The 19733-nt window shown below is 35.7% G+C and overlaps 1 protein-coding gene across 1 annotated transcript; it reads right to left on the bottom strand.

Moving 5' to 3' along the window:
* Positions 1 to 3701: 3701 nt before the first annotated feature.
* On the bottom strand, positions 3702 to 19214 carry LOC131840743 (uncharacterized). The gene is made up of 5 exons (XM_059188935.1): positions 18926 to 19214; positions 18195 to 18384; positions 6049 to 6183; positions 5606 to 5677; positions 3702 to 5041 (listed from the first exon to the last, which is right to left on the bottom strand). Exons 1-5 carry the CDS (start codon positions 19000 to 19002, stop codon positions 4490 to 4492), a joined length of 1026 nt encoding a protein of 341 aa, XP_059044918.1. The 5' UTR covers positions 19003 to 19214; the 3' UTR covers positions 3702 to 4489.
* Positions 19215 to 19733: the final 519 nt, after the last annotated feature.

Genomic DNA, 19733 nt, shown 5'->3' with positions numbered 1-19733 from the left:
AGCACTTTGGAATAGTCATATTTTGATTCTACCACTCATTCGGAATGCAGATTCATCACAAGAAGAATGAGCAAGAAACTTGTGTGTCGCTCTTTTTAATAGATGTTTTTTTATATAAATAATTACAGTATAACAAGTAAGAGGCATGCGATAATCAACATAGAAGTCGCTACGCACTCATTATTAATGTAATCAGATAATATTGTCAGTGCTATAGATTTAAAGTTTTTCTATAAAAACATTATTATCGTTAACGAATTCTTCAATTTTATAGTAAGCTTTTTTGCAAAGGAACTGTTTTATTTGACATTTAAATCTTTTTTCTGGCAGATTTATAACAGACTCTGGTATTTTATTGTAAAACCTTACGCAATTGCCATAAAACGAATTACTAACTTTAGCCAAACGACATTTAGGTAAAATCAGTTTGTTATTGTCACGTAAGCTTTTATTAGTGCAATCACTAACTCTTTTGAAACTGTCTATATTCCTTCTGGCATAGATGATATTTTCATAAATGTATTGAGAAGCAACGGTGAGGATATTTGATTCCTTAAAACACTCTCGCAGGAGATTGTACATTGCAAAAAAGCCTATTTCTGAAACGGATATTTTTTTCATTATGTACAGACTATTTAACAGTTGAATTTGCTAACCATACACCATACCTCGCGATTGCAACTCTAAAATGGTTCATAGAAACATTTTCGATAACTTACTTATTTCTGTATGTATTCATATGCTAACCGTACACTACTACTACAAACAAATAAATATCTTTAATTTTATTTACCTGTATCGACTTTATAATATTAAGAAAAAAGCTTGTATTCGTTTATGAAATTACTATTTTATTTCACGTGGAATTGAATTTATTTTATTGTCAATACAAATGATATGTTTCTGTTCTCAAATCGATTGTTGTTATAATAAATGTTTTTAAAAGTTCTTTTATTCATTTATGGTTTGCACTGGTTGCATAAAAAAGTAATTATTAGTAAGGAAGTAATTATTTTAGACTAGATGTTCCCGCGACTTCGTCCGCGTAAATTGTCGATACTTCCATATAACCTTTCAATCCTTTTGCGGATTAAAAAGTAGCCTATGTCCTTTCCCAGGTTCTAGACTATCTGTGTACCAAATTTCATTTAAATCGGTTCAGTAGTTTTTGCGTGAAAGCGAGACAGACGGACAGAGAGACACAGTTACGCTACGCATTTATAATATTAGTAAGGACAAGGATACCCCAATAAAGTATCTAATGATTATTTTAATGTATTAAGATTTCTCTTTCTCTCTCTCTCTCACACATACATACACAAACGCACTTCCCGTCTCCTCGTTCTCCGTTCTCTGTCCAATTCAAACGGAAATCGAAATTACGACGGCCTAAGCCGAGGTTCGAACCCCTAGCGGTGCCCTACAAACCATAGTCGTATGCGTCAGGAGAGAGTTGGCCTTCAGATGCTCCATAAGTCCTTCCTTTGGTTTGGAGTGCCATCTGCACCAGCGCCAGCTTCATCGAGCTATAGGGGGCGACCCCTATAGCTCGATGAAGCTGTAAAGGTCACACTACAAGTGAAAAAAACACGCTACAAGTAACTGAGTTTATATCTATTTTGATTTTCTTACTATTGTTTTAGTCAATTGTAAGTCCAATAATTGTAAATTGTAAGTTGAGGGAACTGTTACCTTAAGTACAGATTTCTACTCAGTTTAGGATCCACGGAATAATGTAAAACATAAATACTGGTGAAATAAATGTATTATTATTATTCATGGACTAGCTGTACGCGCGACTTCGTCCGCGTGGAATTTAACTTTATTTTTCGAAAATAAAAGTAACTTAACTTACTCCTTATTACATCAGCTACCTGCCAAAAAAAGTCCCATCAAAATCGGTACAGCCATTGCAAAAAATTAGCCGGAACAAACAGACGGACAAAAATTCTAAAAATGTTATTTTGGTGTATATAATATATTTATTCATGTGCATGTAGTAAAAAACGGTTATTTCAATATTACAAACAGATACTCCAATTTTATTTATATGTATAGATTATTATGTTATGGTTACCGTTACCACAGGAGAGGAGGGTGCTCCAGTGCTAACGGTTTACGCTGGCGGGGCACCAGCGGAGAATGAATAGGATGAGCATGAGTCGAGTCCGGTCAGTTAGCCCATCGTAACAAATTCACTAGGAATTTCCAACAAGTCTGTATTTAAAAATAAAACAAAATATCTTTAAAGTTTTAATATTAGAATAATTTACAAATTTAGTTAGGTACCTAAATTAGGTTTTTAAATTATAGACAGAAATAAGAAAAACAGTGTAAATTATATAATACTAGCTGTACCCGCGGCTTTTTCCGCTTGAAATAGAGGACAAATGACGAATTTACATACAAACTTTCATCCACTATTTTATTAAGAGATTTTTTTACAAACTTTCAATGTCATTTATGTATATTTAGTCAACAAAATAAATTTCAAGCTACTTGTATTAAAAATGACGATATGACTTCCATACAATCTTTTAACTCCCTTTTCAACCCCTTACAACCCTTTTTTCGTAAAAGTAACCTATGTCCTTTCTCAGGGTCTAGACTGTCTGTATACCAAATTTCATTTAAATCTGTTTAGTAATTTTGGCGTGAAAGCACGACAGACAGACAGACAGACAGACAGAGTTACTTTCGCATGTATCATATTAAGTAAGGATAATTTGAAAATTATGTATTATCGCCTACTTCTAATGAACTAGTGAACCGACATGGAGTTTTTTTTTAATTTAATACAACCAATTTTATAGTTGATAATGTAATATGTCTTATGACTATGTACGAGTATGTATTGAACTTACAGTTTTCGTCTTTCGTTTGTCGCGACTTTATCTGGAAGTTATCTTTAAGGAGAGTACGGCGATCCGTTATAGCGTCTCGCCTATAGTTGTAAAAAACCCGTTAGCTACCGTTATTTAACCAAATTTATGGTTAGTTACTGATAAAATGTGGTTATTAACGGTTACGTATCCGACTGCGACAAAGAAAAAGAATATAAAAAATGCGGTTAATTAACCGTTAATAACAATTATGCATTTATAACCGTTTGGTTAAAATCGTTAATAACCAACTTCGCATCTCACCATCTCGCATCTAACCAAACTCGCCTCGTCTCCAGTACGAAGTCGCAATAGACAGATAAACATATTAAGTTTATTACATTTCCTTACATAGTTATAAAATATTGCAATATAAACATAAGTTTTAAAAATAATATGTAATATTATTTTCAGGTAAACCGTGCTCGTATTATTAGGTTCAGCTCCGAAGGTCTATGCGCATTTTTTCTTATTAAAACATAGGGGACAAAAGAGTTTGCGGCATACCTAATGGTAAGTGATTACCTCCGCCCATGAGGACACGCACCAGGGGAATTGCAAGTACGTTGCTGGCTCTTTAAGGAATAAGCTCTATTCTTGAAGGTTTTAATATCGTATAGGTTCGGAAATACCATTACTGGAAGGTAATTTCACATATTAAACTTTTTTGTGAGAATGAGATTGGTAAACAAGCTGGTGGCCTCTGATGGTCACCTGTTGGTAAGCGGTAACCGTCGTCTCCATAGATACAACTGCACTACGGGTTTCATGGTATGATGAGACGTCCTTAATGCTGCCTGCTTGCCATTCAAGATGACTAAGATGTCACGCTTCTTATGCAGTAATTTCATTGGTTTATGTCAAACCATTCTGCTCCTTTGGACTTTATGGAACCAGCCAAAAATCTATCCCCAGATAACGGCTTGCTAGCTTATTTGGAAATTCCTTGATAGACTGCGTATCCAGGTGGGCCGCTGCAGGTACAACTTGGTGAAATGGGATGTCGCTTCAAGGGAGGCTTGCGATTGTGGAGCATTAACACAGATTATGACCCACCTACTGTCATTTTAGACAAAGATACCAAGGTCAGGTCAGAACAGTTTGCTCATCGTGGCAAATTCGCCAGGAATTTATCTTGATGGTTTCCAGGGAACCGCGTGGCGGTCAACCTGATATCGGACATTGCTAGCAATGGGGTTATTAATTCACATTACTAACCATCAATTTTCCCCCTGGGGTAACATTTAGTTGACGTTGAACCGACAGAAGAATCGATTAATTACCAAAGAGAGCGTAGCAAAAAACGCAAATTGTTCGGAAATGAACCTAAAACGATCGGCACTTACATTTAAGACTGTCCTTTCCACAAACTTTACAAATAAATATCTAAAAATATCACCGAATACGCTAAAGTCGTCACAACATTTAGTTGCCGAAAGTTGAACCGAAAGAAGAATAGATTCATTACCAAAGAGGGCAGGGCGTAGCAAAAAACGTGAATAGGTTGGAAATGAACCTACAATTTTAGGCTTTAACATTTAAGACTGCAATTCACAAAACAGTATTTAAACTATAAGAGATCATCAATTCGATATAACTTCACATATTTACATAACTGCATCATCCGCATCACAATCAAAATCAAAATCTACATCCACCTCTTTTTTAATATACATTTTGTCTATACTCTCCCCAGTTTCTTCTGAATCACTGTTAACTACGGCTTCATCGATCACTGCACTAGGTTCGACTTCTATTTCAATTTTTACTTCTATTTTATTGTCTAGCATTTGCAATGGGGCACCTGAATTTACTTGTTTACTATCTTTAACTTCTCTCCCACTTTGTCTATCTCTTTTTGCTGTCCCACTGTCTCTTTCTCTTTTTATGCATGACAGTGGTATACCCTTCGGCTTTTTACACGGAGGTTCTAAATCTTCTTTCCAATCTAACAAATCCTCTAAATTCACGCCTGTTCTTTTTTGTACTTCTAGCATTGTGGATTTCCACCGGAGGTTGTGTTTCGTTAACTTCTCTACTTGCTTCTTTAGTATTGTTATCTCGTGGTCCTTCTCCCGCATCATGATTTGACACATGAGTAGAAGAACGTCCACTCTTCTTTTCACTGGTCTGGTTGGGTCTGTTATATTGTCATCCACCTGCAAATAGCATTATTAGTTTAAGATTACGTACCACTTGATGGTAAGGTTAACCGTCGCCTATATAACGTCGATCATGTAATTTTGAAAAATGCCTTCGAAAATAGCCCCCAGCTTTATAAAAATGCGAGGAATCTAATCCGCTACCATCAGATGTAAAGCGCTTTGCTAAATGGGTCTGTATTCACATTTCTACTTTATTTTTTCGATTAATTATTCTAAGCGTAAAGAAGTAACAATCCATGGTTACTCACAAACCTTCGCGGTTATAATATTAAACAAATAATAAGATTTAGCTTTGGTATGTCGACTTGACTAACTTTGTGTGAGTAACTTGGTCTGCGGATATATAAACCTATACCTAGTATGAAAAGTCGCCGATGGTGTCTGTTCGCTTATACCTTTTAAATTACGCAACGGATTTAAATGCACTTTTCAGCAATAGATGGAGCGACTCAAGAGGAAGGTTTATATGTATAATACATGCATGTTATAGTATAGAAGAAGCCAAGAAATTCGTAATGCCGAATGCAAGCCAGTACGGTAGTCTAAAATAAAACTTACCATAGTTGCCATAACGTCGGTATTCGCTCGACTCAACCTCGCCGCCTTTGTTCTGCTCGCAAGTGCTCGAAACTGTTAAAAATCGGTACGTTTTGGTACACAAATTAATAGCGCTATAAAAAAATAGGGGTTGATGATAGAAGACTGAAAATGTAGGGTTATATGTAATTTATAATGCTGAATCACAAATAAAAAGAAATTTTGCCAAAAAAGTCAAAATATATATTCAGTGACCCTAAATATATATTTTTTATCTTTATCTTATCTTTGAGGGATATGAAAAATAGATATTGGCCGATTCTCAGACCTATCAGAATTACATAAAACAGAACTTCATAAACATAGGTCAAGCCATTTCAGAGGAGTTTGGTAACGAACACCGTGACACAAGACTTTTATATATTAGACATATTGCTACTTTGATTGTTCTGTTATTTACTTACTGGCCGCCGCGACTTGGGACATATGGGTAGATTCCTGCCAACCTTACTAATAACAGGCTGTCCATCTGTAGAATTGTTCAAGTCTCCTGCATTACTATTTGTTACTTGAGAATCAGCGTTTGACCATAGAGAATCCTGTAAACCATAAACCAAATAATTAAACTTGTGGAATTAAAAGCTTTTTTGTGAAACATGTACATCATTATCATCACACTTCATCAGATTGGAAGGTCATAGAGCTTCAGAACCGACACTTGGAATGATCCTACTAATTATGAAGCACTAGCTGTGTCCCTGGTTTCACACGCGTTAACTTTCAATAAAAAAAATATATATTATGTATTATTCTGATGAATAAGTTATATTACTGTAAAGTTTGTCACAATCCGTTCAGTAGTTTTTGCGTGAAAGTGTAACAAACATCCATAAATAAATACTTTTGTATTTAAAGAATACAACCAAGTTGAGATCAGAAACCAAACTGTTTATTTCACATTTACCCTCAATATACATAATTATAAATTGACCTTCTATTAACATAATCAATACATAACATACCTTTCTCTCCTAATGATTGGCTAGCAATATGACTACTATTAGAATATTTATTGAATACGAATAATACTTAATTAATTAATTATCTAGGTAATCTCAATCATAATTTAGATGATAGAAATACATATCAAATCAGTTATTAGATTTTGTAAATTTGACAATAACAATCATTCATTAACACTCATTGGGTATCCCTATAATTTCTGGCCATAATTCAGGAGGTGGAATGACTATGGATGGATGCTGTGATAGCTTAGAGTCAGACTCCTTCATGAGGTGACTGTCTAACTCGGAAAGTGCTCTTGTAGTTGCACTTGCTGGTCTTGCTAGAATTTGGTCTGTATGACGGCGATGCAACTCTCCATCTTCCGTTCTCACCCTGTAAGTTGCAGGTCCTTCCACTATCTCCACAGTGGCTCTGTGCCATTTGTCTCCTGGGCCATACATATGTATCAGTACTGGTTGGTTCACTGTAAAGTTCCGGGCAGGTGGATGGAGTGCTGCCGCTTCACGCTGATGCTCACTACGACTCATAATCGAGTCGGGATGTAGGGCTGAAACTGCAGTTCTATATCTCCGCCCATTGAGTATTTCGGCTGGTGTTTTGTTGGTGGAACTATTAGGAACTGTTCGTAAATAATATAAAACTTTACAGAGCTTTTCTTGCCATGGCCAATTTTGGCATTCCAGTTTTTTCATTTTATTTTTAAAAGTTTGGATAGCCCGTTCTATCTGCCCATTTGTTTCAGGGTGATATGGTGGTGAATACAAATGTCTAATTCCATTATTTTTCAAAAAAAATATTGAACTCCTCAGATGTAAAGGCGCGTCCATTATCAGAAACTAATACATCGGGAAGACCTTGCGACGTAAAGATTTTTCTAACAACATTTATCACCGTACCACTATTCATTGAAGGCACTATTTCAGCTTCAAACCATTTACTGTAGCTATCTACTAGGACTAAAAATGTTTTCCCCTGGAAGGGTCCTGCGAAATCAACATGTACTCGACTCCAAGGCTTTTCCGAGACAATCCAAGATTGTGGGTCTTTTGGTGGCTTATTTCGTACCAGTTGACATTGTTGACATGAGGCTACAACGTTCTCAATCTGACGATCCATATCCTCCCACCACACGTACCCTCTTGCATATGCTTTGGTTTGAACCATGCCTGCGTGTGGTGCATGCAACAATTTTAACACCTTCTCCTGTAAGGATGTCGGTATTATTACTCTATTACACCATAATAAACAATCTTTATTATGCGAAAGAGCTTCTCTCCTTGTCCAATACGCTTGTAACCTCAAATCTGTGTTTTTGCGCGGCCAACCATGCAACACATAGAACATTACTTTTTGCAGAACCACATCTTTTTTGGTCTCCTCAGCAATTTTACAAGCATCCAGTTGCCACTCGCTCAATTGTTCTTCCATCAACAACATATCTCTGGTCTCTTCTGTCTTTATGCATGATGTATTCGGAGCAGTCCATCTGCTTAAAGCATCCGCATTTCCAATTAATTTACCTGGTCTGTACTTTATTTTGTAATCATAACATGCTAGTTTTAGTGACCAGCGTAGCATTCTAGGTGAAATTTGCTCCGGTATAGGTTTTTCTGGATTGAATAGACCAACTAATGGCTTATGATCCGTCACTATAATGAATTTACGACCTGATAAGAACTCATGGAATTTAGTCAATCCAAATATAATTACCAAAGCCTCTTTATCGATCTGACCGTACCGCCTCTCATGGGCTTGTAATGTTCTTGAGGCCATCATCACCGGTCTTTCTGATCCATCCTGCATAACATGCGCAATAATTGCTCCTAGTCCATACTCCGAGGAATCACATATGAGAATTAGTTCTTTCTGCAAATCATATCCCACCAGCGTGAGATCCGAAGACAGTAAGCGTTTAGCTTCCAAAAAGGCTTTATGTTCTCCATCACCCCAGCTCCATGTCCTTTTAGATTCTAAAAGTCTATACAATGGCTCTAATATGGTGCTCTTACCAGGCAAAAATTTCTCATAGAAATTGTATAAACCCAGAAAAGCTCGCAGGGTTTCTCTGTTCGTTGGAGCTGGTTTCTCTTGAATTTCTTTAACCTTCGCAGGTGACGGGTGGAGCCCGTCCACATCTAACATGTGGCCTAAGAATGTAATGCTATTCGCTGCAAACACACACTTTTTGACATTCAGACGCAGTCCCATTTCTTCCAGTTTACATAAGACCTTCTTAAGTCTCTGGTTGTGTTCTTCGACGGTGGAGCCAGTTACGGCTACATCGTCTAACAGGCATGCTACTCCCTCCATACCTGCAAGCGCAGTTGACATAAGCCGTTGAAAAATAGCTGGCGCTGCGCTTACGCCGAACGGTAAGCGATTCATCTTCATTAGACCAATCGGAGTATTAAGTGTTAGCAGCATAGCTGTCGCATCATCTACTTTAAGCTGTGTGTACGCTTGCTTTAAGTCCAGTTTGCTAAATATCCTGCCCCCACTCAATTTCACAAATGCTTCATTCGACTTTGGCAATGGGTATGTATCTGTATCTATCGCGCCGTTTACCGTCACTCGATAGTCACCACACATTCGTATTGTTCCATCTTCCTTCATGACTGGTGTCAGTGGCGTGGCCCATTCCGAATATCGTACAGGTGTTAGTATGCCTGCAGTGACCATCTTGTTTAATTCCTCTATTACCTTCTGCTTGAGTGGGTAAGGCACCGGGCGGGCCTTTAAGAAACGAGGGATGGCATCTTGTCGTAAATGTAACGAAACTTTAGGACCCTTGTATCCTCCCAGACCTTCTTTAAATAACTTAGGATATTCTCTTTTATACTGTTCTATATCCTCTTCAGACCAGCACAGTCCAGAAACTTGGAGGCCTAGTGTTTGAAACCAATTTCTACCCAACAGGTTCGGCCCATTTCCTGATACTACTACAAGTTCACACTGTGCTTCCTTATTCGCTAATATAATTCGTACATTAGCTACTCCCAAAACTTTTATAGGATCTCTAGTCCATGTTACCAGCTTCAATGTAGTGGGTCTTAAAGGTGGGGGTGTCGACCATAGCTTTCTATATGTCTCTTCCGACATAATAGACCGAGAGGCTCCCGAGTCCACTTCCATTGATAATTGCACTCCGTCTATAATAACATCGGTAGTTATAGGAGGTGTGTAATTATCTGTACAGACATAAATCCCCATCATCTTCTCTGCCGACACGTCGTCACTTCCACTACATTCTCCACCCTCGTCAACTAGGTGTGTGCGTCTTGGCCTCTTATCGCATGCTGCTGCAATATGCCCGAATTTCTTACAATAGAAGCATTTTGCTTTCCAGAACGGACAGCGTTCGCCTGGCTTATGCCCACGTGTACACCGTCGACATTCATTGGATCTCACAATACCAATATCCATAGGTTCGGTTTCGGTAACATTTGGTGGAGTTTGGTTTGACGCACTAGCTGCATACGCAGGGTACAAATCAGGGAATGTCGCTTGATAATCCAGACAAGTCTGTAGTGCGACTTCGTATGTTAAATCCTTCTTCTTTAATAAATCGCGCCGTAAGCGATCATCCCGCACCCCCAGCACTAGTCGGTCCCTCAACTGGCGTTCCAGGTCTACAAAATTGCACTTTGCACCTAGTCGGCTCATAGCCGCTACATAGTCCTGTACACTTTCTCCTTGCAACTGTTGCCGTTTATGAAATTTTCCCGCCTGTAGTATTTCATTAACTTCTGGTTCAAAAAACTTATCCAAAACATTGAAAATATGCGCTAACGATACTTCAGTCGGCCGTTTAGGAACTAAAAGAGATGCGATTAACGCAAAAGTGTCTTTTCCACACTGAGAAAGGAACAGCGATCGTCCCCTATTGAGGTTATCTTCACTGACGCCCGCCGCGTCTAGCGCACACATTAATTGCTCCTTGAAATCACACCACTTATCAGTTTTTGGGTTAAATTGTCCGGGAAACACAATATTCGACACAGTTGCTGCCATTTTCACGTTAAATAATTTTAATTTATCTCGTCGCCAATAAAGAATACAACCAAGTTGAGATCAGAAACCAAACTGTTTCAAACAAAAAATCGTGCGCTGCGTGAACTTAGCGAACGATTTTTTAAAATTTGTTTTTTTTTAATTTAAACATCGGAACTATTTAAAATGATTATAAAGAACTCTAGAACTATTCAAAAGGATGTCAGAACTCTAAAAAAAAAAGTCGATTTTTTAATATCGTGTGCCAAGTTCACAGGACCGGGTAAATGTGAAATAAACAGTTTGGTTTCTGATCTCAACTTCTACGAGTTCTAGCCGATCTGATCGGAGTTCTGGGTAGCGCTACCTGAGTTCTATCGAAAAGTCTAGTAACTTTTTTCTGTAAAATAATTATTTTCCAAATTATCGCCATTTATTACTTTTCAAGACTGACTTGTAGGAGAATTTTTCTTTTGACGAGTTCTAGCCGATCTGATCGGAGTTCTGGGTAGCGCTACCTGAGTTCTATCGAAAAGTCTAGTAACTTTTTCCTGTGAAATAATTATTTTCCAAATTATCGCCATTTTTTACTTTTCAAGACTGACTTGTAGGAGAATTTTTTTTTTGACGAGTTCTAGCTGATCTGATCGGAGTTCTGGGTAGCGCTACCTGAGTTCTATCGAAAAGTCTAGTAACTTTTTTCTGTAAAATAATTATTTTCCAAATTATCGCCATATTTAACTTTTTAAGGCTGACTTATAGATTTTTTTTTACGAGCTCTAGCTGATCTGATCGGAGTTCTGGGTAGCGCTACCTGAGTTCTATCGAAAAGTCTAGTAACTTTTTTCTGTAAAATAATTATTTTCCAAATTATCGCCATTTATTACTTTTCAAGACTGACTTGTAGGAGAATTTTTCTTTTGACAAGTTCTAGCCGATCTGTGCGGAGTTCTGGGTAGCGCTACCTGAGTTCTATCGAAAAGTCTAGTAACTTTTTCCTGTAAAATCATTATTTTCCAAATTATCGCCATATTTAACTTTTTAAGGCTGACTTATAGGAGATTTTTTTTTACGAGTTCTAGCTGATCTGATCGGAGTTCTGGGTAGCGCTATCTGAGTTCTATCGAAAAGTCTAGTAACTTTTTCCTGTGAAATAATTATTTTCCATATTATCGTCATTTTTAACTTTTCAAGGCTGACTTATAGACTTTTTTTTTACGAGTTCTAGCCGATCTGATCGGAGTTCTGGGTAGCGCTACCTGAGTTCTATCGAAAAGTCTAGTAACTTTTTCCTGTGAAATAATTATTTTCCAAATTATCGCCATTTTTTACTTTTCAAGACTGACTTGTAGGAGAATTTTTTTTTTGACGAGTTCTAGCTGATCTGATCGGAGTTCTGGGTAGCGCTACCTGAGTTCTATCGAAAAGTCTAGTAACTTTTTTCTGTAAAATAATTATTTTCCAAATTATCGCCATTTATTACTTTTCAAGACTGACTTGTAGGAGAATTTTTCTTTTGACAAGTTCTAGCTGATCTGATCGGAGTTCTGGGTAGCGCTACCTGAGTTCTATCGAAAAGTCTAGTAACTTTTTCCTGTGAAATAATTATTTTCCATATTATCGTCATTTTTAACTTTTCAAGGCTGACTTATAGACTTTTTTTTACGAGTTCTAGCCGATCTGATCGGAGTTCTGGGTAGCGCTACCTGAGTTCTATCGAAAAGTCTAGTAACTTTTTCCTGTGAAATAATTATTTTCCAAATTATCGCCATTTTTAACTTTTCATGACTGACTTATAGGAGAATTTTTTTACGAGTTCTAGTCGATCTCATCGGAGTTCTGGGTAGCGCTACCTGAGTTCTATCGAAAAGTCTAGTAACTTTTTCCTGTAAAATCATTATTTTCCAAATTATCGCCATATTTAACTTTTTAAGGCTGACTTATAGGAGATTTTTTTTTTACGAGTTCTAGCCGATCTGATCGGAGTTCTGGGTAGCGCTACCTGAGTTCTATCGAAAAGTCTAGTAACTTTTTTCTGTAAAATAATTATTTTCCAAATTATCACCATTTTTAACTTTTCAAGGCTGACTTATAGAAATAGAAATAGAAATAGAAATAATCTTTATTCAAATAAACTCATTACAAGCACTTTTGAATAGTCATATTTTGATTCTACCACTCATTCGGAATGCAGATTCATCACAAGAAGAATGAGCAAGAAACTTGTGTGTTGCTCTTTTTAATAGATGTTTTTTTTTATATAAATAATTACAGTATAACAAGTAAGAGGCATGCGATAATCAACATAGAAGTCGCTACGCACTCATTATTAATGTAATCAGATAATATTGTCAGTGCTATAGATTTAAAGTTTTTCTATAAAAACATTATTATCGTTAACGAATTCTTCAATTTTATAGTAAGCTTTTTTGCAAAGGAACTGTTTTATTTGACATTTAAATCTTTTTTCTGGCAGATTTATAACAGACTCTGGTATTTTATTGTAAAACCTTACGCAATTGCCATAAAACGAATTACTAACTTTAGCCAAACGACATTTAGGTAAAATCAGTTTGTTATTGTTACGTAAGCTTTTATTAGTGCAATCACTAACTCTTTTGAAACTGTCTATATTCCTTCTGGCATAGATGATATTTTCATAAATGTATTGAGAAGCAACGGTGAGGATATTTGATTCCTTAAAACACTCTCGCAATGACTCCCTGGAACCCATACCATAAATGGAGCGAATGGCCCTCTTTTGTAAAGTAAATATTGTATTTATATCAGCTGCTTTGCCCCATAACAAAATACCATACGACATAATGCTATGGAAATAGCTAAAATAGACAAGTTTAGCCGTTGCCACGTCTGTTAATTGTCTAATTCTTCTTACCGCGTAAGCGGCAGAACTAAGTCGACTCGCCAATTTAGTAATATGAGCACCCCATTGCAACTTGGAATCTAATGTGATACCTAGAAATACAGTATCGTCAACAAAATTAATAGATTTATTGTCCAATACGATTTTTGAATCTACCGGCCTTACATTGGGGAGAGTAAATTTGATACATTTAGTTTTATTTGCATTTAGTAGCATATTATTTGCCGTAAACCATTTTAAAACATAAGAGAGAGAACCGTTTACTTCGTCCATATCATCAATATGTCGATTGACTTTGAATACTAATGAAGTATCATCAGCAAACAGAACTATGTCAGCTATCTTTTCTACCATATAAGGAAGATCGTTTATGTAAACTAAAAATAAGAAAGGACCTAGAATAGAGCCCTGAGGAACACCCATTTTAATACTAGTTCCCTCAGACTTTACACCATTTATTTCAACAACTTGCATTCTATTATTTAGATAGGATTTCATCATGCATAGTGCTTCATATCTAATACCGTAATATTCTAATTTGAGTAAGAGTGTTTCATGATCAACGCAATCAAATGCTTTTGAGAGGTCACAGAATACACCGATAGCATCCTGTGACCTCTCCCAACAGTCAAAAATGTGTTTCATTAAAGCTACACCAGCGTCAGTAGTATAGACTTTTTTTTTACGAGTTCTAGCCGATCTGATCGGAGTTCTGGGTAGCGCTACCTGAGTTCTATCGAAAAGTCTAGTAACTTTTTCCTGTGAAATAATTATTTTCCAAATTATCGCCATTTTTTACTTTTCAAGACTGACTTGTAGGAGAATTTTTTTTTTGACGAGTTCTAGCTGATCTGATCGGAGTTCTGGGTAGCGCTACCTGAGTTCTATCGAAAAGTCTAGTAACTTTTTTCTGTAAAATAATTATTTTCCAAATTATGGCCATTTATTACTTTTCAAGACTGACTTGTAGGAGAGTTTTTCTTTTGACGAGTTCTAGCCGATCTGATCGGAGTTCTGGGTAGCGCTACCTGAGTTCTATCGAAAAGTCTAGTAACTTTTTTCTGTAAAATAATTATTTTCCAAATTATCACCATTTTTAACTTTTCAAGACTGACTTATAGGATTTTTTTTTTATGAGTTCTACCCGATCTGATCGTAGTTCTGGGTAGCGCTACCTGAGTTCTATCGAAAAGTCTAGTAACTTTTTTCTGTAAAATAATTATTTTCCAAATTATCGCCATTTTTAATTTTTCATGACTGACTTATAGGAGAATTTATTTTTAACGAGTTCTAGTCGATCTGATCGGAGTTCTGGGTAGCGCTACCTGAGTTCTATCGAAAAGTCTAATAACTTTTTCCTGTAAAATCATTATTTTCTAAATTATCGCCATTTTTAACTTTTCAAGATATTTGGAATATTGCGATAATTTGGAAAATAATTATTTTACAGGAAAAAGTTATTAGACTTTTCGATAGAACTCAGGTAGCGCTACCAAGAACTCCGATCAGATCGGCTAGAACTCGTCAAAAGAAAAATTATCCTACAAGTCAGTCTTGAAAAGTTAAATATGGCGATAATTTGGAAAATAATGATTTTACAGGAAAAAGTTACTAGACTTTTCGATAGAACTCAGGTAGCGCTACCCAGAACTCCGATCAGATCGGCTAGAACTTGTCAAAAGAAAAATTCTCCTACAAGTCAGTCTTGAAAAGTAATAAATGGCGATAATTTGGAAAATAATTATTTTACAGAAAAAAGTTACTAGACTTTTCGATAGAACTCAGGTAGCGCTACCCAGAACTCCGATCAGATCGGCTAGAACTCGTCAAAAAAAAAATTCTCCTACAAGTCAGTCTTGAAAAGTAAAAAATGGCGATAATTTGGAAAATAATTATTTCACCTGAAAAAGTTACTAGACTTTTCGATAGAACTCAGGTAGCGCTACCCAGAACTCCGATCAGATCGGCTAGAACTCGTCAAAAGAAAAATTCTCCTACAAGTCAGTCTTGAAAAGTAATAAATGGCGATAATTTGGAAAATAATTATTTTACAGAAAAAAGTTACTAGACTTTTCGATAGAACTCAGGTAGCGCTACCCAGAACTCCGATCAGATCAGCTAGAACTCGTCAAAAAAAAAATTCTCCAACAAGTCAGTCTTGAAAAGTAAAAAGTGGCGATAATTTGAAAAATAATTATTTCACAGGAAAAAGTTACTAGACTTTTCGATAGAACTCAGGTAGCGCTACCCAGAACTCCGATCAGATCGGCTAGAACTCGTCAAAAGAAAAATTCTCCTACAAGTCAGTCTTGAAAAGTAATAAATGGCGATAATTTGGAAAATAATTATTTTACAGAAAAAAGTTACTAGACTTTTCGATAGAACTCAGGTAGCGCTACCCAGAACTCCGATCAGATCAGTTAGAACTCGTCAAAAAAAAAAATTCTCCAACAAGTCAGTCTTGAAAAGTAAAAAATGGCGATAATTTGGAAAATAATTATTTCACAGGAAAAAGTTACTAGACTTTTCGATAGAACTCAGGTAGCGCTACCCAGAACTCCGATCAGATCGGCTAGAACTCGTCAAAAGAAAAATTCTCCTACAAGTCAGTCTTGAAAAGTAATAAATGGCGATAATTTGGAAAATAATTATTTTACAGAAAAAAGTTACTAGACTTTTCGATAGAACTCAGGTAGCGCTACCCAGAACTCCGATCAGATCAGCTAGAACTCGTCAAAAAAAAAAATTCTCCAACAAGTCAGTCTTGAAAAGTAAAAAATGGCGATAATTTGGAAAATAATTATTTCACAGGAAAAAGTTACTAGACTTTTCGATAGAACTCAGGTAGCGCTACCCAGAACTCCGATCAGATCGGCTAGAACTCGTCAAAAGAAAAATTCTCCTACAAGTCAGTCTTGAAAAGTAATAAATGGCGATAATTTGGAAAATAATTATTTTACAGAAAAAAGTTACTAGACTTTTCGATAGAACTCAGGTAGCGCTACCCAGAACTCCGAACAGATCGGCTAGAACTCGTCAAAAAAAAAATTCTCCTACAAGTCAGTCTTGAAAAGTAAAAAATGGCGATAATTTGGAAAATAATTATTTCACAGGAAAAAGTTACTAGACTTTTCGATAGAACTCAGGTAGCGCTACCCAGAACTCCGATCAGATCGGCTAGAACTCGTAAAAAAAAAGTCTATAAGTCAGCCTTGAAAAGTTAAAAATGACGATAATATGGAAAATAATTATTTCACAGGAAAAAGTTACTAGACTTTTCGATAGAACTCAGGTAGCGCTACCCAGAACTCCGATCAGATCAGCTAGAACTCGTAAAAAAAAAATCTCCTATAAGTCAGCCTTAAAAAGTGAAATATGGCGATAATTTGGAAAATAATGATTTTACAGGAAAAAGTTACTAGACTTTTCGATAGAACTCAGGTAGCGCTACCCAGAACTCCGATCAGATCAGCTAGAGCTCGTAAAAAAAAATCTATAAGTCAGCCTTAAAAAGTTAAATATGGCGATAATTTGGAAAATAATGATTTTACAGGAAAAAGTTACTAGACTTTTCGATAGAACTCAGGTAGCGCTACCCAGAACTCCGATGAGATCGACTAGAACTCGTAAAAAAATTCTCCTATAAGTCAGTCATGAAAAGTTAAAAATGGCGATAATTTGGAAAATAATTATTTCACAGGAAAATGTTACTAGACTTTTCGATAGAACTCAGATAGCGCTACCCAGAACTCCGGTCAGATCAGCTGGAACTCGTAATTTTTTTTTTTGTGGATTTATATTTTTTGCAATAACTTGCAAAATAATTATTTTCCAGGAAAAAGTTACGAAGCTTTTCTGTAGAACTCGGAGAATGCTGCCCAGAACTATTATCAGATCGGCTAGAACTCGCGTCGGAAATTGATCTTATCTTATATGAATTATAATTTGGACGCGGCGAAACTTCAAAAATCGATTTTTTCGTTTTAATCGCTAGAACTATTGATATAACTGATAGAGAACTGTAGAACTATTGTAAAGCAAGCTAGAACTCCGAAAAAAATTTGTGATTTTCGTGATTTCGTGCGCTGCGTGAACTTAGCGCACGATTTTTTAAAATTTGTTTTTTTTTAATTTAAACATCGGAACTATTTAAAATGATTATAAAGAACTCTAGAACTATTCAAAAGGATGTCAGAACTCTAAAAAAAAAAGTCGATTTTTTAATATCGTGTGCCAAGTTCACAGGAGTCATTTACCCTCAATATACATAATTATAAATTGACCTTCTATTAACATAATCAATACATAACAGTATTTATAATATCTACTATACTATATATACAAAAATGAAATGCTGTTCATTAGTCTCGCTAAAACTCGAGAAATCTGAACCAATTTTGCTAATTTTAGTCTTAAAATATTCGTGGAAGTACAGGGAAGGTTTAAAAGGTGACAAAATACGAATAAATTGCATAGAAAATAATAAAAATAACAATTTTATTTTCCCATACAACAGGGTTCATTCAGTAATCTATTGCATAAATAAACTTAAAAAAATTACATATTACTTAATTCAGGGGCAGAACGGAGTTTCAACTTAGTCCTAAAACTCTCATTTGGACTTTGGCATCACTCTTTACATTGGCCCATTGATGAATAAGGTTGCTCACCCCTGATCTACATGAGTAAAGAAAAAAAGCTCATACTCACATCAAGCAGAGGAACCGCATCATCTAACAAGTAAATACGACCCTTCTCCAATTTTGAAAGAATTCTGTCTTCATTCCTGAAGTGCTTTGAGCATATGACTGTGGTGTTGGTTGCATTCCATTTAGGATCCTTTCGTAGTACTCTTATAACTTCGACCCATTTCTCACGACGTACAGGATCCTTGGGGATTCTAGAAGATTTGTTGCTATTTTTAATAAGCTGAGATACATGTTACTATTTCCAGGTTAGTAGTTTTATTTTTCTGTTATCATCTTGCAATCAAAGTCAAAGACTATGAGCAGATGTGGTATAGTAATTGATAATGTATACACCTCAGTGGTCTAGCGGTCCAGCACACCACTATACATCTGATGGTCGGGGGTTTGATTCCTCATATAGCACAAACATTTTGTATTCATGAGTATGATTGTCCTGTCTCCTGTGAATTCACTATGAAACTACGCCTGATTATTTTCAGGTGGTGTCAACCTGACATGGTATATAGCTATCAGTGCAGTTCTCAGTCCCCATTACTAACAATCCCCTCTTCCCTTAATCTGTGCTGTTCATTGACGAAGATTTCATCTTTACATCAGATGAACAGGCCGTGATTACGCCATTTAAAGTTGTATATAAAATAAGTTAAAAAAAATATAAAAATTAAATTCAAATTTCGAACACAATAATTTAATTTTTTTTTTTCATTTTAGTGATTTAGATACAACACTCACGTGTGAAAACTGATCCCGTCGCTTGCTTTATCCACTTGAGTACGAGAATTACATTGTTTCACAATACATTTACCCATTATAAGGTGTTAATTTGTATTTATTTCGGAATATAATATTTTCTAGTTACAAAAGAAATTAAATAGTTGTGCTTATCGACGCTTAATATTCAACATCATTCGGTCAAAACTCATTGAAAGTATTAAATTAATACACTTCGTAAAGAGAATTTGTAATAAATAAAATAAAAAATGAAACAAATCGAATATCAAATACAGAATTACAGACCCAAAGTAAAGCTATCGCGGACACAGAGTACTGAACTGAAGGATAACCTTAGTTAATGTCAATCACGCAGTCATGCATACAAATTTTGGTTATTACATTATCAAGTATTGTATACTAGAACCACTGAGAAAATAATCATTACGTTTGTATAATAGAATCATTCTCACAAATATTTACGGATGACTGATTATACTTTCGTTAGAGGGTTGTTATTATAAACTCAAAGGAAAGACTACTAGCAGACTAATTCGAAGTATGCGAAACACAGGCACCGGACGAAATGCCAGGAAAAATGTTTTGGTTACGCAATATTTTTATTATGTAGTAAGTAATAATAAGTAAACAGATACAATACATTTAATTATAACTATTTGAATTGAATATATTCCAATCAAAGTTTATTAAAAAAAATTCTAATTACGACAGTAAAAATGACGCTTTTAAGAGTACATGTTCAGATGTTCGATACTGTGTTTGATGTGTGTAAAATGGAACAAATGGTACAAATTTATTATGAATAACA

Source organism: Achroia grisella, unplaced genomic scaffold (assembly GCF_030625045.1).
Source record: "Achroia grisella isolate CSIRO2021 unplaced genomic scaffold, CSIRO_AGI_Agris_v1 utg149, whole genome shotgun sequence".
NCBI classification, from domain to species: Eukaryota; Metazoa; Arthropoda; class Insecta; order Lepidoptera; family Pyralidae; genus Achroia; species Achroia grisella.
Note: the sequence above shows the minus strand (reverse complement) of the source record. Positions and strands in the feature narration are given on the sequence as shown.